The sequence below is a fragment of the Protomyctophum bolini genome, assembly GCF_963924005.1.
Source record: "Protomyctophum bolini genome assembly, chromosome: 9".
Taxonomy (NCBI): domain Eukaryota; kingdom Metazoa; phylum Chordata; class Actinopteri; order Myctophiformes; family Myctophidae; genus Protomyctophum; species Protomyctophum bolini.
In genome coordinates this window covers 34,388,365-34,412,127 of record NC_137870.1, presented here as the reverse complement: position 1 = coordinate 34,412,127, position 23,763 = coordinate 34,388,365, and the positions used below count along the sequence as shown (strand labels likewise).

Sequence of the window (23,763 nt, the reverse complement as noted above, 5' to 3'; positions counted from 1 at the left end):
TGTCCAAGGGCAAAGTGTGATGGTTTAAGTGGTTAATGTGTTTTTTGCTATGGTTTCCAAAAAGTAATGGTATTTCTTAATTATTAGATTTTCCAACTGACTTCATTCGACATTCTCACCAGGGGAGGCGCTAATGTTGCCTCACCGGCTGCAACTTCCTACAAAAACTACTGGCTGACTTCATAAGCTACGTATGTAAGCGGTTGTTTCACCCATAGATATATAACAAACTACTGGCTGACTTCATAAGCTATGTAAGCGGTTGTTTCACCCATAGATATATAACAAACTACTGGCTGACTTCATAAGCTACGTATGTAAGCGGTTGTTTCACCCATAGATATATAACAAACTACTGGCTGACTTCATAAGCTATGTAAGCGGTTGTTTCACCCATAGATATAAGAAAGGCTAGATGGCTCTGGCCAATGGAGAGCGGCGTTGCTACGTGGTGGCCTAAATACAAAAAAAACAATTTTCAACCGATTTTCAAACGGTTTGGTTTGTTATAAACGTCAGAGACGACCACATACTTTTATACGACGTTCATATAAAAAACAACATTAAGCAGATAAGCATCCTGAATCATAGCCATGTTGACAACGTTTGTAATAAACCAACCCGTTTGTAAATCCGTCAAGATTTGAGGGAGTTATGACTATTTGAGCTGCCATAGAACATACTGTACTGTAGCCCCTCAGCAAGATGGCCACCGGGTGAACTACGTCAGAGACTCCGCCTTGAGCCATCTAGCCTTTATATACTGTATGTCTATGGTTTCACCCTGGTCTAAAACATGTACTTTTGATTGATTGATTGATTGATTGATTGATTGACAGTTTGCAGAATTACAGTACATTTCAAGTACAACTCAATAAAAAAAAGTTAACTGTGAGTGGATGAAGCAAAGCAAAGCAAAGTTACCATGTTTACCCAGGGTAACTGGACTAAGCTCAAGAACTTGTTTACAGCCAGGCCCTGCTCATATAGAACATTTCATGGTAGGGGTTCAATGCCTTGCTCAAGGGCACTTCAACGGTGGTAATTTTAACGTGCCGGTCCGGGGATACGAACTAGCGACCTTCCGTTATCAAGACCGCTCCGCAAACCGTTCGGCCACTGCTGCCCAAACACCATAAAGCATTTAATACACTTGTTTACAATAGGGCCCACCATTTTCAATTCATCAAAACATTTAGACGTACGGATACACAACTATATAGTCAAAACAGGAAATCATCATAGAGGAGGTAAAAAGGGAAAAGAACATATACAGTGAGGGTGAAAAGGGGTGGGTGGGGGATTCAGATTTTATGGGGGCCAGTTTCGAATTGCAGCTGTCCGTAGGTGACCTTTGAGAGCAGTTTTGAGTTTTGAAGGAGTCACGGGAATTGCATGTCTTAATGACTGTTGGTAGGGCGTTCCACACAAGAGCGAAATGAATTTAGTCCCTGTTTTGTGTCGAATCTGGGTTGCACATGGTTTGTTGAACTCCCTCTGGTGTTGTGGGTGTGGACTTCGTTGACATTAAGGAAGTATTTAGACAGGTACATGGGTATCTGTGCTGTATCGAATCTTGTGGACCAGACCCATTGCAAGATGCTGTCAACCATTCCAGCCGGTCAAAGTGGGCAGGGGTGAGGTGGGGTTCGGGGAGTGAGGCCAACTAGTTTCCTGTAGTAATTTCCTGTCCTAAGTGTATCATCTGTAGCTCGTCAGAAATACCTTTTCTTTTTGGAAACCAAACTGCAAAAAGGATTTCGCCACTGCTTTTGGACCGGTTCTACCCATTCCAACCTATGCACGGATACCTTCGTACGGAACCTCTTCTCGGAGATACAGCGGAGGGTGAGGTTCCAGTTCCAGACGGGACTAGACACTCACCACTACTGCAGAGCAAAATGATTGAATTAATGTACCCTTAGATAGCCTACATATCTGTAAATATGAGAGTATACAAATGTAACCAAATCTGCAAAGATTTGATTGCTGTCCATAGACCATGTATTTAGTAAACAACTGGGCAGAGCCATGGACAGTCCTTTCACAAGGAAGGGGGAGGGACAGGTGGGTGGTCATAGGAGGAAGTGGAGGGGCTGGATCAGGTGGCTGGTGGTGTTAGATGAAATCCAGGTATAATTAATGAACTGGTGTGCGTGTCTACATAAAAACACAATTGTAACAATTGCTATACACTTTTATGAGTACATCACCATCCGTAATTGTGCCCGAAATATGCCAATTTCCATTTAGTTGACAAGACAAGACACACAACAGTGTGGGTGCTCCCAGTCTCAACGGCCCGTATGTGTGCGCACGCCGCACACATAGGCCTACGCCGCCTATACCTGAGCCATAGCATTTGAAACTAAATAGAATGAAACAGCATTTGTGGAATTCATCTGTCGCAAGTAAGACTTTTAAATGAAATGGATGAGTCACAGCAGGTGTTTATACTCAAAACATCATGCTGTATCCCCAAGAGACACTAGTAGACAACTATTGTAACTATTTCTGACTTTTAAGGATAATTTATACTTTGGATATTCACTGCCGTTGTAGTTTAACACGTTCTATGGTTATAGCTTCCTTGCAGCTGGTTAGATTACAGTATTAGAAACACCTGGATGGGGTCCCTGTTAGTGCAAGCACAAGGACCCAGGTTCGATGGGTTATTCTAGCCAAGTCATTTTCAGTGGAAGCCAACAACATGAAGCTACACATTCATGCCCGAAATGTATTGCTGTGTGACAGGCGTGACGCACTACAAACAAAAATTGTGCTGGCTTCAACCTTTTGTCAGCGCTCCAAAGACGCAGTGAAGCGTCAATCAATCACATGTTTTTGTTTCGCCATTTCCACTCCCCTTCTCTATCTCTCCCAACAAATCCTACTTTAACGGCAAGAAATGTAGCCGGCCACGCTTTGATTTGTAGATTTGTCGCAATGAGTGTAGGTATAAGATCTGGGCCGCTCTGAGGACAGTTCTGGCTTACTATAGAGCATCCAATGGATCGACAGTGCTTTCTTTTACCAATGCCCTTCCGACAGCTGAACATTCACTCTTTTGCAACAGGTATAACCAGCGCCTCCTCACCTCCTGCATGATGATCTCTCTCTGCGGCAGCTGGGTGAGCAGGCCGCTGTCCTGCACGGCCTCCAGGTTTTGCCACAGGCTCAGCGACTGCGCGCTGTTCCTCAGCTGTAGCTGCAGGGCCGGAGGAGACATGGACCCGGAGCCCGTCAGCGCAGAGTCTGATGTCGCATCCTCGTTGGAGTCCCCTGGAGTCAGGCCATCTCGCTGTCGCCGCTGTTCAATCTCCTGCTGTTTGGAGGTGTCCCGGTACTCCTGGTAGAAGAACGCTACGGGGAGGAAGGTAAGAGCGTAAGTCATGGCCGTTGTTCCACACAGGGCGGTCACTTTGCCTGAAGGGAAACTTTTGCAGACACTGAACCATAAATGATGTAATCGTCAATCGTGACGTGTGGGACGACGTCATTGACGCTGTCAGAGAAATACACAGCCTCCACTCTAATAATAACCTAATCATCTGCTCATATCAGAACAATGGGATTTTGTTTCACATTCGGCTAAATTTACCACTAAGGGTTGACTCAATGACATTTGGGCAGAAGGATTTAGTGCTGACTGAAGTTAGAAGGTGAACTTTTCTCACAACCAACCACATGAGCCCTGGCATCCCTACTCTGGGCATGTTATGAACAAACATACTGTGTGAACTTGTAGACCTTCGGCAAAGAGATTTTGGGCTCTATTTTGCGACAGGGGCCCTTTTTCCTTAATTTGGGGATTACATATTGTGTGAGAGGCGTTACCACTTTAAACTGGCTATCTTATGCCACCACCTAAATCCTTAAAACACCTCTGCTACCCATTACATATGCATTAGGTGTGGTTTGGAAGTTACGCAACTTAAACCAATCAGTGTGCCAGGTGTCATTTCCTTTAAGATTATCCATAATCCATTATGCCCTGGATCTTGCCTTATGGAAGAGCAATACATTTATATTAGATACAGAGGGTTGTTTAGTGTGTCCAGTATCTGACTATCTGCCATCCACTCCGCGACCAACTTGTGAATCTCGTTTGCATCCGAGCATAGGCATGGCTGAGGCATGGTAACGCCCTGCCTGCCTGTGATTGGCCTATAACCCTAAAATAAAGTGTTTGTGTTGATTATTGTGTAATTTGTTTGTATGTGTAAACTATTTTCCCTTCATCTTTATCCTTTTTAGTGTGATAATGCCAGCCAATGGTCGGAGCCTCCAAGGAGTAGACAGGTCCACAAACACATTACCTCCAAACACATTACCTCCAAAAGTGTCTTTAGACACTTATATACATAATACAAAATACAAAATACAACATATATACAAAAATAAATAATAACTACTGGTCAAAATAACGTTCCACATATAAGAAACAAAATGAACACTTGAGAAAATAACAAACAGTAGCTGTTACAGGCTTAAATGCCTCCTGCGATGAGGCCCTAGCTGGCTCACAGTTCTAACCTGTTGCTCTTTCACGACTGAACTGCCTCCACCTGCAGCAATCCTGCTTTTATACAGGTGGGGCAAACCATCCCCTAATCAGCAAGTGGCAATTAATTGACTCAACCACACGGCCTACTAAGGCCTACGAGTAATCTTCCACACTACTATACTTTAGAGGAATATACACTCAAACATTATTTCACAGGCCCAATTCATTCACAGGGCCTAACATAAAGAGCAAACATAATACACACAGGAACAGTCACCCCCCCTCCTCTACAGTACTTGGCACCCTCCAATCTAGAGAGGAGTGCCAGCACTGCAGAGGAGAGGCAGGTGACAAACATACAGTACCAATGCAACTTCAGTATCATTCAATACAAATATAAACATACGTATTTAAACCTCTTGCAATCATTGTGTGGAATAATAACAATGTCATTTGTACAATATATATATATAGGGCACGGGCTGCCCCGTGACAAATAGTATTAGATAACTACTAGAACATGCCCAAATCAAATCATATTACTAATTACGGAGTGCATGTTCAATCAATTATTCAATCAAAGCAAACGGCATAAACAATATTAGTTTGCCTCTTCTACACAAATAAAAGTTACAAGTTATAGTTCTCTTGTATCATGCCGTACTACTCTACTTGTATTATTTCCCACCACGGAGTAACCTCGCATCCACCGCCCGTCTTGAGGACACTCAAGACGGGCTGTGTCGGTATAGGCCATCACAGGCAGGCGGGGCGTTACCATGCCTATGCTCGGACACAAACGAGATTCACGCGCGACCAACACACAGCCAAGTTGTGCTACACTGTGAGGAGATGATAGGGCTAGAAGCACTGCATGTGCACATATTTTTTTTTACAGTCAAGCCTCTCCTTTGCCAAGTTTCAGTTGAAAGAGTGTTTGCAAACTGATAAGGACTCTGCTTGCAGGGCGGACACTAACTCTGCGTGTGTGTGTGTGTGTGTGTGTGTGTGTGTGTGTGTGTGTGTGTGTGTGTGTGTGTGTGTGTGTGTGTGTTTGTTCTTTTGCAAAGGAGAGGCAAATTGACTTTGAACAATTGCAATTGCATAAGCTCCCTCAGTCATATTCTGCAGATTGCCTCATGGGTGGGCGTATAAAGCTGGACTCAGAATTACATAAGAGAGAGAGATTCACACACACACACACACACACACACACACACACACACAGCGGCTAGAGCGAAACATATTTGTAACCGAGCAAGCGTGTTTTTGATGAGCACTTTTCAAGGAGTTATTCTGTGAATGCGTATATTTGTCAAGACACATCCGTTTATTTCCACTCGTTAAACAGGTGTGCTGCAGCAGCTTGTGAATTGGAACCTGTACATAATAAACCACTTTTATTGTGAACACACTGTATGGTTAGCGTAGGAATGCCATGCCGGACCATGCCAAACCAAATGTACTATCAGCACATAGAAGCAGTCGACCTTGACAAACAGAGGCAGTGAGAGTGTCAGTGATCGACACGACTCACTGGAGCTGCTGTAAGCCTTATCAACGCAGTTCATTGTGTTGCACGAACCTTGATGATAAGTTGTTTTTATAAGTGTGTGCGTGTGCGTGTGTGTGTGTGTGTGTGTGTGTGTGTGTGTGTGTGTGTGTGTGTGTCAGTGTGTGTGCGTGTGCGCACGTGTGTGTGTGTGTGTGTGTGTGTGTGTGTGTGTGCGCGTGCGTGCGTGCGTGCATGCGTGCGTCCGTGCATGCGTGTGCATGCATGCGTGTGTAAACTATCTTTGCTAGCCTAGGCGCATGCACAAGTTAGTTTTGAAAGGCCTTCAAATGGCCGGCCTCTCCAAATGGAGGGCCAAACCGTTAGCAAGGTTTAGGTTGGACTTGTGCCTGATTTATATTCATTTACCTGCTCTTTTGGTGTCCTGATAAATGTTAATTTATTATTATTATTATTATTATTATTACCCTTATTATTATTATTATTATTATTAATGTATTAATAAAAATAAATTCCAGGACAATTTTGAAAGAAACTAGTGATACACATCATTTACAGGAATGCATCACTTACAGTAATGCATCATTTACAGTAATGCATCCGGGCATTCCACATTTTGGTGACAAAGCAGTAGAATGAGAACTCTCCCATGTTTGTTCTAAATGTGTGTGTGTGTGTGTGTGTGTGTGTGTGTGTGTGTGTGTGTGTGTGTGTGTGTGTGTGTGTGTGTGTGTGTGTGTGTGTGTGTGCGACGTGCGTGTGTGTGCATGCATTAACATGCGTGTGCATGCGTGTGAGAGAGAGATAATATGGGGGAGAGTGTTTTCCAGCATTCTATTGAGAGCTGGCGATATTACAGCAGCAGCTCTGGAGGTGGTGTAGGTGGAATTCATATGTTACCGTAACGCTGCGTTCCTATTGGCTGACTATTATTTGCTTACCAATATTTTTCACGATGTTGAGAGTGTGGCAGATCGTCTCTATTTGCATCGGAGGAGGCCTCTCCTCACCGTTGCTCACCATCCTGAAAGAGACGGATAGATAGTTTATGTTAGAAATGACATCTCACTGCTATCAGCTCCCACTGTTTGCATTAACTCAGTCAGAGGTTGTCCACAGTCCTAAGTGTCCTCAGTGAGGCCAGTTGAAAAGGCCCTATTGTGGGAATGTTGATATTTATATTAATTTAAAAAACCATAAAAAGCAGATCTATCGAGCTCACAATGCGTCGCTCCATGCTGATGCGCTGTGAGCTTAGATTGGCTATATATTCATTTATTTTTAAGCCATTTCACAGTCAGAGGATATGGCTATTTGGGGGTCCTTGTTTGGGAACACTCCAAGAACTAACTGTAGCCTAATTAAACTGTACGTGCTGCAGGTATACTACCAGTGCTATACCACCATGACTGGCAGTAAAATATGTATGTTCTGGCATTGTGTCACGTGTAATGCTGAAACCATGCATCATTCAGACAGTTCCATTATTCATTTCGCAACTATGATACATTTTTCATATTTTAACAGAAATCTCACAGTTGGGTTTCAGATCTACCATGTCAGATGACTATGGAAATGATAATAACCCAATGATTAACGACTTGAACCCTAACATTCTACGAAAATAGCCGACGTAAAACCTCAATCTGATCTACAAAGCTTGTAAATCGGCTAAGACATTTGGGCCCCTATATTTTCGTCAGTCCCTAAACTGCCTTGCCTTTTTTTTTTTACTATTTTGAAAAACATTTTTAAATCGTTCAAATAGCCAATCTACATGCTCACAACATGTCCATGTAGAATTGTAGATATTTTAGTTAGGTAAAGTTGCCTTATATTGGTTGTTAATGGTACCCCAACTTTCAGCAGCTGTAAGTGGTCAAATATTTCTTTCTGCAATGCTGCAATCCTCATTCACTGTGTGATAATGCTGGCCGTTGGTCGGACGTTCCAGGGAGTAGACAGGCCCACAAGCATATTTCAGGCATTTTATTTACCTCCAAAGTGCAGTGACAATACAAAAAGTAATAAATACTGGCCAAAATAACATTCCAAAAATAGGAAACAAAATACACCTGCTGGCTAAACTTTAAGAAAACACAACAGATCTTGAGAGGCTATTTAACCTTCGATGAGGTCCTGGCTTGCAGCTCTCCCTGATGTCTCTCCTATAGCCTCAGGTAATACTGAACTGCCTGCACCTGCGGCAATCCTGCTTTTATACAGGTGGGGCAAACCATCCCCTAATCAGCAAGTGGCAATCAATTGACTCAACCACGAGTAATCTTCCACACTACTATACTTTAGAGGAATATACACTCAAACATATTTCACAGGCCCAATTCATTCACAGGGCCTAACATAAAGACCAAACATAATACACACAGGAACAGTCACCCCCCCTCCTCTACAGTACTTGGCACCCTCCAATCTAGAGAGGAGTGCAGGCACTGCAGAGGCAGGTGACAAACATACAGTACCAATAAAACTTCAGTATAACTGTATCAATAAATACAAATAAACATTTTAAACTCTTTCGACCATTGTGTCTATAGGGCACAGGGCTGGCCTGGCCCGTGACCCGTGGGCCCTGGCCCGTGTCTCTAGTAGAGGCCTGTTGTAAGAAAATGTCAACTCATTAGCGTACAATTAACGTTCTATATTATGTCTCCTGACGTTGGTGCATGAACCATGAGCAAGAATTCCAAGATTTGGTGCCTCTATTCATCCTCGTTGCATCAAATTATCTTCAAGCTCAGCTTTCCCCCGGGACACCACAACAGAGTGCGCCATGTGCCACAGTACCAGTAGCCAGCAGGCTCCACTACCAAGCCTGAGTGCAGTATCATTCATGAATCAATATTCATGCATTTAGCCAATCACTCACTGGTGATAGATTGTCGTTATATAATATATATACACAGTAATACAACCCAGCCACCAGCCCCACCCACTGTATAACTCTGTCCTCACCTGAGCTTGATGCCGTCCGGGTCAGCCACCGCGGCGCTCCGACGGTCCCCTGCGACCTCCTGCACGCTGCAGGCGGTGGCCGTGCGCTCCGAGAGGCTCTCCATGTCTCGGTTGGGTAACAAATGTGTCCTGTAGACGACGAGCCCCTCAGCACTGCAGCCAGCGGTAGAGGCAGGCGATGTGTTCGCATCCATCCGTCCTCCGTGAGGTGAACGTGGGCTCCCCAGTTTCCCGTTGCTTGGCAACACAGGTCCAGAATGAAGTCGTGGCGAGGCTGGCGGGCTGAATGTGCGGAGAGAGAAAGCAAAACAAACGAAAAATCAAACGCCAGACTTCAGAACAGTTGTCATCACCAGCAGGAGCTGTCTCTCCTTGTGGGAATTTGTGGGAAAGTGCTCTCGAAATCTGTCTTTTCTTTTCCTTTTTTCCCTTTTGAACACACATATATAAGAAATTAGCTGTAGCTTTCATCACTACCACAATAGAGCTGCTGTTGGTTGAGTCAGCTGAGCTGAGGATTCGGTTAAACCTTCAAACAAAGGCTGAAAGGGCAAGTGTCCTTGATGTGATGTGCTCTACAGCACAGAATGCCTTTGATACTTGATACAAGCAAAAATTACATTTCAAATATGTGTGCGTGTGCGTGTGCGTGTGCGTGTGTGTGTGTGTGTGTGTGTGTGTGCGTGCGTGTGCGTGTGCGTGTGTGCGTGCGTGTGTGCGTGCGTGCGTCTGAATGCATGTGTGTGCAGTGTGTGTACAGATGTTTCATGCATGTACATTACTACTGTATGCTGGATGGATGCTGAGGTTGGAACTGCCAGGTATAGATACAGTTTTAAAAATGTAAATTAAATAGCAACTGTATGTAACCTTTAAAGCAAGTGTCCCCAAAACATAGTTTGCAATCTACCAGTATAGATCGCAAAGGCTGTGCAGCCAGTAGACCACATGACATGCCCCTATAAATACTAGATATATCTGTAAACAAATCACAAAATATCTGCCTGATTGACATCAAGAAGGGCCTGTCAGCTCCGTTCACGGCTTCTATAGGCAAACCCGCAATGTGTTGCACGCAAACGTCAGTAGCATGATTACAAAGTTTAAAAGTTTTAGGCTATATAAACATGTCCGAGCGAGGCAAAGAACCAAAAAACCTACCACTTTCTTTTCTTTTTTCTTTTTTTATAAAAATATTTTTTATCCCATGATTTTGCAACCCTTTTTGTTCACCCAGTGTCAATTATCTAATGTAATCCTGGGCGCTACACTTCCTCTGCCAACCTGGGGGGGCAGTGGACTGACCTCATGCTTCCTTCTATGCATGAGGAGTCCAAGCTGCTTCTTTTCACCTGACAGAGGGGAATTTCCCCGGCCAGACGTAGCGCGTGGAAGGAACACGTCATTCCGACCAGTTCCTTTCCCCTCCATCAGGCGCCCCGGCTGGCCAGGGGGTGGTAGTTTAGAGACCATGATTACTGCATGTTTTTTGTTAGGGTATACTTATACCCTAGGGGACACGGGGAGAACATGCAACTCCAACAACTCCACACAGAAAGGCCCTTTTGCCAACCCCGCCTCGGGTATGGGCACTGATGCCGAAGGGAACACATCCACAGTGTCCCCAGCGGGAATCGAATCCGTGTATGCTTTGGAATGAGCCTCCACAAAACAAAATTGCAAATCCATTTTCTAGAGAGAAAAAATTGTATCCTGCATCATGGCTATGATTGTGCAGCCTTTTCTTTACCTTTAGACGTATTTACCAAGGTCAGCAGCACCTCATCAATACAGGTGTGCACCCTTCTCCTGTTTGTCGCAGTATGACTTTAAAATCTTCAAAGAATATTTAAAAAGTTTGATCCCCCTGCTTTTGAGGCCCATTCCTGGCATTCACCTGCTGTATATTGAGGTTGAATAACCCTCCCTCCCTCCCTCCCAGCATGAGAGTCCATGGACAAAATTGAAAAGCTCGTAGCCCGTAGCCTACGGACGTGTATCTGTGTGTGTACATTGGGTGTGTGTTTGTTCACTGGCAGCATGGCAGGGTTGGGCTTACCGTCTCGTTGCCCGAGGTGTTTTCTGGGGTTCAGGAGATCCCAGCATGGACCCCCTTGTTTTGCTAGTGGGGGAGTCTGAGAGAGAGGGAGGAGGGGGGGGGGGGGGGGATTAGTGCACTGTACAAGGAATGAGGGGCCAAGGCAAGCCGCAAAGCACAAGGAAATTAAAAGTGTGGTACTAAGTATAGTCCTCTAATGGTCTAAACAGTGGCTTCCAAACAGTGGGTCGGGACCCATATGTGGGTCATGGACCAATTTGGGTCATGACTCGAGTAAAAACTCCTGTTTTCTTTTCCTACATTTAAAAAATATATATATATTTCAATAGATTTTTTTTTGTATACCATAAATTAAAAATAATAATAATAATTAAGAAGTAGTGAACATATTAAAATAACCGATCTACAAGCTCACAATATGGTCCAAAGCTTTATAGATCAGCTATTTTCACTGTTTGGGCCCTGAGGAAACATACAATTTCCAACAGTGTTCACAGAATTAAAAATAGATATTACGTAATTTTCAAGATAATTTCATACATAAAGAAAATCTACGAATTTGAAAACCTTTTAAGCAGTATAGTGAAAATAGCCGATCTTTAACTTCACAACGCACTGTATACCGCAACACGTTTTGACCTTGTAGATCGGCTGTTTCCACTAGTTTGGGGTCACAAGGAAACATCGAATTTCTCTTTTTGGTCTCAAGCTAAAACATTTCTGGGAACCGCTGCTGTAGAACTAAATGTAACCCACACACAATGTACAGTTTATGTACAGAAACACTGGCATTTACGCACGGACACAGCACGCATTCATGCACGCACGCATTCACGCACGCACGCATTCACTCACGGACACACGCACGCACGGACACACACGCTCACGCATTCACGCATGCATTTACGCACGGACACACGCACGCACGCACGGACACACACACACACACACACACACACACACACATTACAGACAGAGCCTTCTTTGAGCACAGGGGGTAGATTGGCAGGTAGTAATGACTTTTAGAAGAATGTTCCAACCGAGTGGTGAGCCATCGTCATGGGGCCGGCAGCTTGTGTTCCCTGTCTGTAGATTGGTGGCTCTCGACCTTTTCTGGTTCAGAGTCCACTTGGAAAACCGTGAAAGCACTCACAACCCGCCACCCATCTGACCACTCAACTGTCAAGTGGTCAGATATAGCTGAGCCGCATGCATAGAGCATGTTTATTTTAGTGATCCATCAATTTGACTGTATACTGCCTCCCCCTGGTCAGCCAGGGCGCCTGGTGGAGGGGAAATTACTGGTTGGAATAACGCGTTCCTTCCATGCGTTACATCCTGCTGGGAAAACTCCCCCCTGCTGATAAGAAGCAGCCTGCTCACTCCTCGTGTGTTGGAGGAAGCATGAGCTCAGTTCGGGGCTCTCTCCAGGTTGGCAAAGGGAGAGTGGCGCCCAAGATTACAGTTTAGGCAATTGTCACCGGGTGAAAAATGGGTTACAAAATCTTGAAAAGATCAAATACAAAATGAAATAAAAATACAAAATTAAATATACGCATACACAATGCATCGCATCGCATTGTGAGCTTCAGAGCTTGTAGATCTGCTATTTTCAAAAGATTGAATTGAAACAAATGAGAGATTCTGCACAACTTTGAGTACAATGAGTTACTTTCAGTACTTTATGTAATAAGTACATTTCGATGCCAACACGTTTATACTTTTAATGAAGTACATTTTGAATTCCGGACTTTTACTTTTAACATTGCAGTATTGATACTACAACATTTGAGTACTTTTCCCACCACTGGGTTTAAGCGGTTAAGTGTGATGGTTAGTGTAAGCATTTTGTGGCCTGTGATAGCATACATACATACTGTAGCATGGTGAAAGTTTAATAAGAGGATGGGCAAGCATGCATGACCTTACAGAATACAGATATGATTATAATTACATTTCTGCTCCTGGTGGCTGAATTGCAGTGGGTCGGCCACCACCGTGAACAAAGGAATTCTTCAACCACAGCCCGACCGACTGTGTGAGAACTTTCTAGATGCTTATATAAAATGTAGGACAGATCCTGGCCGTCAGACGCATCCACAGTGGCTGACTAAATAACGTTGTACATTGTTCCTGCAGTTTCTGTTTGGAGGTGGATGGTTAAACCAGTACAATTCATTTTAAGAGCAGAAAAACAAAGCCTTTAAGTAGGGCATAAAGAACAGGATTAAGGCAGAGGCTTATATTTCTTCTTATTTTGACTTTCTTTATATAATGCACTGGTGGACAATAAGTATATTTACTACTGTATTGTACTTAAGTAGGCTACATTTTCTGACTATCATTTGTTTTTTGACACTTTCACCTCTACAACATTTCAAATACAAATATTGTACTTCTGACTCCACTACATTTCTAGAAAGGGAAAAAATGTACATGAATTAATATGAATTATCCACTTTATTTAAAAATAGTAAAAATAGCAGAAATATATTCTCACATTGCATTTTGCAAATTAGACCAAAAATGTACTATCTAATTTGTACTTTTGAATACTTAAGTAAGCTATTAATCATTAAACTCAAGTGCAAATTTGACTGAGCAACTTTCACTTGTAACAATTGACCGTGATTATCTATTTGACTCAAGTATCGGCGTTGAGTACTTTGTCGACCACTGTGTAGTGTGTATAATGTCACCCTTAGCTAAGAAAAACACTCTCACGGCCCTAAGCACACGTTCTCTGTCTGAGACCGAGCATTGACAGCTGTCTAATGACACGCATGCAGCATCAGCACAGATTGTCACTTTCTGCTGACTGCAGATCCAAAGCTCGTGGTGTTCTGTGACCCTTGGAGAAGATCTATGTGTCTTCAAGACAAGTGTGCAAGTACATGTTTGTCTAGCAGGAAACAGACTTTGTACCTGCAGACTGCCTAAAAGTGTTGCGTGTAACAACTCAATGCGTTGACGCTGTTAATAAGATGTTATGCAACCCCTTGCTTGGACAAAAGAGGCCTATTTAATGTTGCAGCCCCCTCATGTCCACACATTCTTGCAGCCCTAATTGCTGTCCCACTTCTACCAGAAGATTATATTTTGCAAAATGGAGCATCTATTCAAAAGCCTTACTAATTACACACGGCAAGGAACCAGGTTTGAATTATCTTGTTATGATGTAACTCCAAATATTGCCAAGATATCTTGAATAGTACAAAAAGTACAATCTAAAATAGTCTCCACACATTGCACTGTGGGAAAGTCTCACTAATTAGCGCTCAGACGAACACAAAGTGCACCTCCCCACTGTCTAACATTACACAATCTGGCACAATTTAAAAAATACATAGGCTACACAATTTATGTTGATGTTACTATTTGAATTAGGGAAAAGAAGTAGGCCCGCAACAGAATCATGGCATTTGTTATTGCACAAATAAGACACTGCAATAGCACATTTATCCATCATAAATAGACAGGGGACACAAAGCCTTGTTGGGTTTTGTAATGTTATAATTGGCATGAATCCAGTTTGCTAGCATTTCTTTCAGTGCTAGCTGTTTCACCATGCAATGTGAATCAATCCAAAGACTATTTTGATTTGTAATCAGCGGATAAACTATTTAAGATATCTCTCTCATGTTTGGAGTTGCATCATGGCAAGGTAACTACACAGCACAAACCTCTACCATGGTTTAGTGGGGCTTTAACCATTTGAACACCAGCATTCATCCATATTCTGGATGGAACATTCTGCAAAAATGGCAGATTTACAATCTCACAACATTTTGGTGTAGAGGTCCAAGGTCCGTTTGACTAGGAATAAAGGGTTTACAACGTGATTAAACTGTTCCAACAATAGATGATATGCATAAATACAGTGGTGGAAAGTACATGTATGTAAGTATGGACTTAAATACAATTTAAGTAGGTTTTACTTGAGTAATTCAATTCTTTATATAGACATATTGCACTTTTTACACCCATATTTGACCGCTTACTTTACTTTTCCCACTACTACATTAATATGGCTGCCTCTTGTGACAGCCTCACCCTGTCATGCCTCTCCTGTCTGTAAAACAGACTTTTTATGTCTGAGAATAATGAGATCACCTGCTGCACTGTGGCGGGTGGTGATGATCTGTCAGTTTCATAGAGCTAGGCAAGATACGCCCTCAGATATAAAAGGGATCAGTTCTAAAAGAGAAAGTCAAACATCAATGTTTGAGCAATATAACTTTGGAACCACATTGAGATAAGGGTTATCATGGTGAAAAGTCATAATTTATTACTTGAATCCTTCTTTACACACTTGTGTCATATTCTCTGTTTGGATCTCTCCCTGAGAAAACACACATGAATAGCTGTCTCTCTTTTTCAGTTCACATCAATATGACTAAATTGTTCTTAATAAAAAATATATTTGATTGATTGATTGATTTTGATTGTAATCATATCAGATCAGATATAATAGCTCTGCGGGTTTTATGATTGCATTTCTTAATATCTTCCTGTTTAACAAGGGTGGCTGGTGTATGTCTGCTTAGTCAAATAAAAAGCATGACTCTGATCACACCCATAAAGGCCTATCCCTGCAGAGGCTGAACAAAGTCTAACACCTTTATTGCATACTTCTCTTGGCCATATAAATATGCCACATTCCTTTCCAAGGCCCAACTAATATAGCCATATGTGGAATACATATTGATGCAAGATAGCAGCTCTGTAACCAGAACTGGCAGGTGAATAAGCACTCAATACTGCTATCACCATAGTAGTAGCCTCTGGGTGTATAATATATATTGTGAAAGGAGAAGGGCAATAATGCAAACCAACTGCCTAACCAGAAAGTCACAGTTGGAGGAACTTTCATGTCCAGTATCTGCTCTAACTGGGTGAAATCACGAGGTCAGAGGTTGACGCCTCCGACTCCGTACACAATTCCCTCACAAACCTCAAACAATTGAACCCGTTTCTCAGGTTTCATTCACCTGTTTTATAGCACAGAAGGACCGCCAAGCGTGCCTGTGTGTGTTCCTTTGGAACAATAGCGCTAGCCCGTCAATGGGCGCACTATAGAACAGTCACAAACTCACAATTACGCGAGACAAGGTGATGGAAGGAACGAGGCCAGAGGTTGTTGGTGTCCCACACCATCAATAGGAGCCATAGAGACACTATTTAACCCAGTAGATAAATATCTAAACCAATTAGATGCTGGTGTGAAGATGTTTACCATACAACAATGTTTAAGCACAAACAAGAGGAAACCAGTCTACAAACTGCTTCAGGGTTGTTGAGTAGAGGCTAGAGAAACAATTGAAACAACAGGTGACAGTAATTATGAGCTAAAATGACACCTGCGTTACCTCTGACGATTAGGTTACCCTCCATTCAGCAGGCTATGTTTTCGCCCCGAGTTGTCTGTCCGACTATTTGTGAACGGCACATCTCAAGACATAGTGTGAATCGAGAATCATTAAGGGTTAATTTGTCACTTACTTATACAGGTAGAAGCATCGAAATGTTTGTGGGACATGCCCCGTAGAGACTGTGCTAACCTTATCAGTACTTGCGTAGGTACCGATAAAAATGGTATCCGTTTTAAAAGCTACAGCTACACCATAAATCCCTTAGTGTACACTCTTTGCAGTTACTCTCATGCTTCCACTTCCAATCCAAAAGGTAATGGGTTGGAAAAGAAAAAAACTCACAAATTTGAGTACCACAAAAGTGCACTGCATTTTTCTTTGAACCCCAACAGAAATGCCATGTGGCCATTTATAATTTGACATTCTTTGGATAGTTGGACAGACAACACAGTTGAGCAGTTCCAAGTCCACAGTGAAAAATCACTGTATAAGCACTAAGCAATAACATGCCTTTACTTATATTAAGTTGTTACTTTGTGACAAATGCAATATTTGTTCAATATTTTAATGCCAGTCAAATTATTATTATTATTACATTTATTATTATTATTATTATTATTAGTAGTAGTAGTAGTAGTAGGAGTAGTAGGAGTAGTAGTAGTATATTGCAGTTCTGTGTGATGTATGTGCATAGCTTTTGAAATTGTAGTTGCTTACTCTCAAAACTATTGTTGCAAAGTACTGTAAGTATAGTGTAATGTATAACACATATAAACAAACGGTATGTTTACACTAAAGTATATTGCATATTTATTTTATATAAATGCAAGTTAACTACTGAAAACATACACGTATCCACTCCATGTGGTTTAGAGATCACATGATCAAAGCAAACTACTTATGCCTGGCTTTTGAAATTACGTCATATGGCAGCCAAGTCTATGGACTTTTAATGTTTATTTTCGAGCACCATTAACAAAAACATATGGCAGCCATATGGACTTTGTTAATGGCACTAACGTGACGTGTGGCCAATATAAATACACCTTGTGACTGATTTATTTATACAGCTTTTGTCCCAATGTCTCAATATTGGCCATATTGACAATGAAAAGAGAAATTAGGTCAAATGTATACACGGCACACGCTGCATTCATGTCTGGCAGTGAATCTGAAATAAATGAAAGTGACGCTGCCATATATGTGCAGGCTTCTAAAAGTCAAAATGATGCTTAATTTCAACATTACCAGGTGCCCCCTGGTACCCGCTGGTAAATCACACAAGTGTGATTTTCGTACCATATGTACGAAAGTGGGGTCCAACCGTCCAGGGACCCTCAGGTTTGCTTGAGGGGGTTCCAAAAAGGACCCTTACAGGTCTGTATAGCTCTGAGAGTTTTGCAGGTCCGTGACATTACAACCTTTGAGAACCACTGTACAATATGTTTGTGCTGCCAAACTAGTTTAATTGAGTTTCTTACTTTCTGTGTGTTCACATGATGAAGCTACCCTCTTCTTCCTCATGGACCGGTAGAAGCGTGAGTTCCTGCGGTTGGAGTCTCTGCTAAAGCCATTTTTTAGATCGTCCTCGTCCTCCTCGTCGAAACTGGGGGCTACCACGGCCGCCGGCCGCTTTTCGGGGGGCTCCTGCGACTTCTGCCCCCACTTGCCCCTGAACAGGGCCGTCATTGCCATGACAACGGGCAGCTCTACTTCCCATGCACCCTCCCTCCCCTCTTAGATGAGAGGAAGAGAATTCCTTGCCCTGCTGACAACTCCGAGGGAATGTGGGGAGGAAAGAGTCCATTAAATATTATCCGGAATCCAAGAGAAAATCCATCCCTGTCAACAAGAGGTCCTGGTAAGAATCATTCCCAGGTGTAGGTTAATAAGTAAACCTCAGAAAACACACACACAAACACACACACAACTTGCGATACAGTCAACTCAACTGTGCCTAACAAAACAAAACAAAACAAAAGTTTCTTTTCCTGTTTCTATTTATTTCTGTCACTCTGCTTCCCTGCAGGGGCAGGAGTGTTGTTAGTTACACAGCCTTCAGAGCCAGCAACAGTCAACCCCCTGTCTCTCTCTGTCTCGCTTTCTCTCTGTGTCTGTCTGTCCCCTCCTCTCGCTCTCTCTCTCTCTCTCTCTCTGCTGTAATTATTGCATTTACCGTATGACTTTCCCTCCCCCCCTCCCCCCCCCCCCTCTCTCTCTCTCTAACTCTCCTGCCCAGCCTCTAGCTGTCTCTCTTTTCTCCCTCCTTTACTCCAACTCCCCCAACAAACACACACACACAAACACACACACACACACACACACGCACACGCACACGCACAGGCGCGTCACACTGTACTGTTCCAGGCAGAACATAGGCCTACATTCCTGAACTCAGCCTGGCTTTACCTGCCAGCCCGCCTCTCTGCTCCGCTCCACTCCACTGTAGAACCTGAAAAGCCACCTGCTCACCTGCTCCAGGCTGCTCTCATGTATCCTCCAAGTCAGGTCCATTTTTACTTTTAATTCAATATTATTATTATATATTTTTGTAGATCCCCATATTCTCTACAGTTTTGTCGATCTTGCTTCTCCAGTGCACTTTGTGGTGGTGACATCAAGACGATTTGGCCAGGAAAACACAGGCTATGTGAGTGGGGAAGTTTGTCTTCCCCACACAAGGAACTGTGTCCAAGATAAGAGAGAGAGTGAGTGAGTGAGTGAGTGAGTGAGTGAGTGAGTGAGTGTGTGTGTGTGTGTGTGTGTGTGTGTGTGTGTGTGTGTGTGTGTGTGTGTGTGTGTGTGCGTGTGCATGTGTGTGTGTGCGCGAGAGGGAGAGAGAGTTTTATCTCCAGTCATCTGACTGGAGAGTTTAAAGTTCGTTTTCTTTCTTTCAGCACAACAGTAAGTCTGCCACAGCTTTGTTTTAATGATAGGCCCTGGTTAAAGATCAACAATACCACGTCCAGAAAGCTGCTCCAATCCTAAATTGTTTTGAGAGTGCACATATAAGGAATGTGTCAGCCTATGTCACAATCAAACTCAACCAATACATTTTAAAGAAAGAAAGATTTCAAATAGCATTAATATTTTACATTTTAGATTAGAATAACAGTTCTATGACATGGCTTAGTTGCTTTGCAGTTAGTTTCCTTTGACTTCGTTCAAGAAATCACGTTTGTATTGACGAATGAGGTCAAATGGAACCTGAGTCACTCTGAATTTTCCATCTAATAATGTGCACCAACCAATTTGTCACGTACACAGTGATGTCTAAACAATGTAGTCACAAGACAAGTGTTTTGTTTATTAGAGAGAGAGAGAGAGAGAGAGAGAGAGAGAGGGAGAGAGGGGGAGAGAGAGAGAGAGAGAGAGAGAGAGAGAGTGTCACACATTTCTCAGACTCTCCCACTTGGAAAGGGTGTTGTCTAGTCAAGAGATGTCACAATGAATCACACCTGTAATGAGCATTGCAATTGCAAAGTAATGGCTGTCAGGCAGACGACTGCAAATAAAACAGTGTCATGACTCATGTGACCCCTTTTTGATATTCCATATCTGTAGCTGGCTTCCAAAATTAGTGAGAGGGTATTTTTATTTTATTTGTATTTTATTGTATTCGTTTTTTTTACTCTCTAAGCATCTACCACTATAGTTCATGTGCATCCTAGTTCAAGCTCTGCTCAACTGAGAGGATGCATCATGGCACCATATAATGCTTGCTCAAAGTTGTGTAGGAGAGTGTTTTGTGTGGGACCTGTCAGTGGTGGAAAGCGGTGTTCCAGCTCTAATGTTCTCACTCTAAAGTGCATCCTCAGGCTCTTCCTCCACCTCCCCTATTCTTCACCTCCATTGACCCAGGCTGTCAGCCGGAGCTCCTCGGTGGAAAGTAACTAAGTCAATTTACTTAAGTACTGTGCTGAAGTACAATTTTGAGGTATTTGTACTTTACTTTTCCAATACTTTAATTCTACTCCACTACATCTCAGATCCAAACATTGTACTTTTAACTCCACTACATATATTTGAAAACTTTAGTTACTATAGTTACTTTGTAGAGTTTGATTAGTATTACAATTTACAAAGCCCTTCAGCCCAATATACATTTCGGCCGATCTACAAGCTCACACAAAGTCGCGATGTGACTGTGGATCTGCTGTTGCCTGTTTTCAAAAGATTTTTGTCAGGTGCTTGAAAAGCGCCTGGACTGCATTTGCTACTACCTCTAGTAGCGACCGTAGTGGACCCTTTTTCATGATTGGCTGCCTCGTCTCTAGGCTGTCTCTAACGGTGACTCCACACCAAGCAGTCTTAATTCAGACTAGTCAAAGACTAGACTAGACTAGACTAGTCAAAGACTGCTGAAAACTGTCAGATTGCAACAGAACAGACTAACAAAGACCTCTTCCCCATACATTTCATCCATAGTGCCAATAGAGAGAGAGAAACAAATCCCAACCAGAATCAAGCTTAACCAACAAGCTTCCATGATGGGCCGTATTAATGCTATTAAGATGGTGGCTTTACCGAGATTTCTTTATTTGTTTCAAAACCTGCTAATTTTTCTCACTGCAAAATTCTTCAATAAATTGGACTCTATTATCTTACCATTTGTATGGGGATACAAAGCTATAGTCGCATATCAAAACCTCATCTTCAAAAACCCATTGAAATGGGTGGACTGAACTGAACCTACCCGTGTTCAGACACTATTACTGGGCATGTAATGCCACTGGCATTTCAACAGTTAAGAATGACATTTGAGCTACCCCAGTCACACTATTTTCGTTATCTTCAAATTAGACATTATGTCAGAGAGAATATCCCACAATTTGAAAACATGCCAGAGAGCAATATGCTTTTAATAAGCTTCTACAACTTCCCCCTGACTCTAAGCAAATTATTTCTCCTTTTGTTTCTGTCTTTACTACTCCTGTATCTACCAACCACTTGAGGGAAGCATGGGTCTCTGAACTGAGAGAATGGAGATGAATGATGCAATCTGGAAGAAGGGTTTATCGAGAATACATTCTTGTTCCATTAATGCCAGATATCAGCTAATACAATATAAAGTCATGCACAGATTGCACTATTCCAAGACAAAACTGCACAGGATCTATCCAACAACTGTGACAAATGCAAAACAGCAGAGGGCAGCCTAAACACATCTATTTTGGCCCTGTCCACAGCTACACAGTTTTTGGTCAAAGATTTTTGAATGGTTTTCTAAAAATATATAATAATTGACCCTCAACTGGCTTTATTTGGATGTTCAGAGAATGCTTTAAAATATACAGATGAAGAACACGAAGCTTTGATGCTTGGTCCATGCAGCGAAGAAAATAATTGCTTCATTATGACTGTAATCATACAGATGGAATCAAATCCCACAAGACATTCATAAAAACATGGATTCCCTACACAGCTTACTTAAAAGGATAGGTGATGTAAGAATGGCTGTGTTAGTGGCTGGAGAAACAGTAGGCTACAGAGGCATAAAGATTAACCAATGGTATGTTTATTCACCAAAGGCCACTACCAACTGACATAAATACAGGAAGCTCTCTACTCCCAGTGTTGCCAAGTAACTCTCCAGTAACAGAAGTAGCTACTGGCTCTTCGGAAAGTCTCTAGAAGTCGCTTGGGGTGGTGTATGCGCGCGCGAAGCGACTTTTTAGTGTCCCTAGCGACTTTTAGGCGCCCCTAGAAAATATGGAGCCAGCCCAGAACACCATGTCCTTGATCTGTGCACATAACAGAGCCGAGGAAGCCAGACGCGCCGAGCTGGCCCGAGCACTTTAGTGTGGATTTGAGGCTGAGAGAGGGAAAATGAAGAAAAAGGAGGGTTTTATCTCTGGCGACTGTCAACACGATTTGTCCCCAATTCACCAGAAAAAGTAACTAGATTTCTCTCCAGAAGCTTTTCACTAAGTCAGTCGCTAGGGGGGTCTGGAAAGAAGCGAAATATGGCGACAAATCCACTAAGTTGGCAACACTGTCTACTGAGTCCCAGCACAGACTTCAGTTCACTGGCAAAATGGCAGCCTTTTATACCCAGCTGGAGATAATGAGAATGGACTATCCCATTTACAGGGTGTCTTCAAATGAGAACATACCATACATACACATAAGCATACAATAAATACATATGAATAAATAACCTTAAACCATACAAATGTTACAAGTTTCTGTGAACTACATGAACTATACAAGTTATATAATAAGTTCTTCACACTACAACATAAATAATCAATCACAACAGCACATCTTAACCTCTCTGTCTCTCTGTGTTCTGTCATGGTTTATCCTGGAACAATACAAAAACTCCCTAAATAGTGCACGTACCTCCCACTACTCATCCATCATTCAATCCGGCAGCAATAATCCAAAGTCACTATTCTCACCATCAACAAACTCCTCAAGCCTATGGACACCATCACCACCTCATTTACTGCCACTAAATGTGAAACATTCTTGTCATATTTTCAGTCAAAGGTTGACACCATACACACAGACCTGGCCACCTCTCCCACCTCCACAGTCCACACCTGATTTTGATTTGAACCTGCCTCCCCTCTTTTCCCCAGCCACTCACTCACTTCCTTTACTGAAATAACTGCAGCCAACCTCTCCTCCATAACCTCCACCTGCATCCTCGATCCTATCCCCCCACCATAATAAACACCTCCCTGTCCACTGGTCACGTTCCTCCTGCTCTCAAACTTGCTGCCATCACCCCAATACTAAAAAAGCCTGGACTTGACCCCGACTCCCTCAGCAACTACCGGCACCTCTTCAAAATTGCCTTCCCTAGCTAACCCTTTTCACTGTCTTTTAATGTTCTTTAGCTTTTAGTGTTATTTTTTCCTTTTTCTATTAAAGTTGTTTTTAATTTGTTGTTACCTCTGTAAAGCCCCTCCATGTAAAGTGTCTTTGGGTACTCAGAAAAGCGCTATATAAGTTTGAAAGGTGACACCAAGAGGAACAATTTAGAACTTAAAATCACAGAGAGTTCTGTGGCACCCTTGTTAAGACGACATCCATGTGAGCCAGAGGTTGCGAGTTCAAATCCTGCTGAGTTCCTCCTACTTTCACTCTGCAGCATGTTATGGAGAATAACATCAAGAAGAACACTGGAAAGAGATGGAAAGCTGAGGATATTGGTGGCACTCTGTGATAAACTGCTGTCTACTCTACAGTATGTGAGTCGTGGGTTCAAATTCAGCCCATAGGCCATGTCCTTGGTCCAGTTGTACGGCATATTATAGAATGCCGTTTTTCATCATTTTTGAGGATAAAGAAAAGACGAAAATCACCCCGAAACATTTCAAAGATTCCT

General features: G+C 42.6%; 1 protein-coding gene across 2 annotated transcripts in view; it reads right to left on the bottom strand.

Moving 5' to 3' along the window:
* ngef (neuronal guanine nucleotide exchange factor) overlaps nt 1-18,530 on the bottom strand; it is a 34,440-nt gene extending 15,910 nt beyond the window's left edge. For both annotated transcript variants that reach the window (XM_080771715.1, XM_080771716.1), the window contains exons 1-5: nt 17,906-18,530; nt 11,053-11,128; nt 8,994-9,275; nt 6,962-7,044; nt 3,098-3,363 (exon numbers count right to left, since the gene is read on the bottom strand). In XM_080771715.1, the coding sequence (XP_080627841.1) occupies nt 3,098-3,363; nt 6,962-7,044; nt 8,994-9,275; nt 11,053-11,128; nt 17,906-18,119 (921 nt within the window). In that variant the 5' untranslated portion in view covers nt 18,120-18,530. The remainder of the gene's footprint in view (nt 1-3,097; nt 3,364-6,961; nt 7,045-8,993; nt 9,276-11,052; nt 11,129-17,905) is intronic.
* Nucleotides 18,531-23,763: the final 5,233 nt, after the last annotated feature.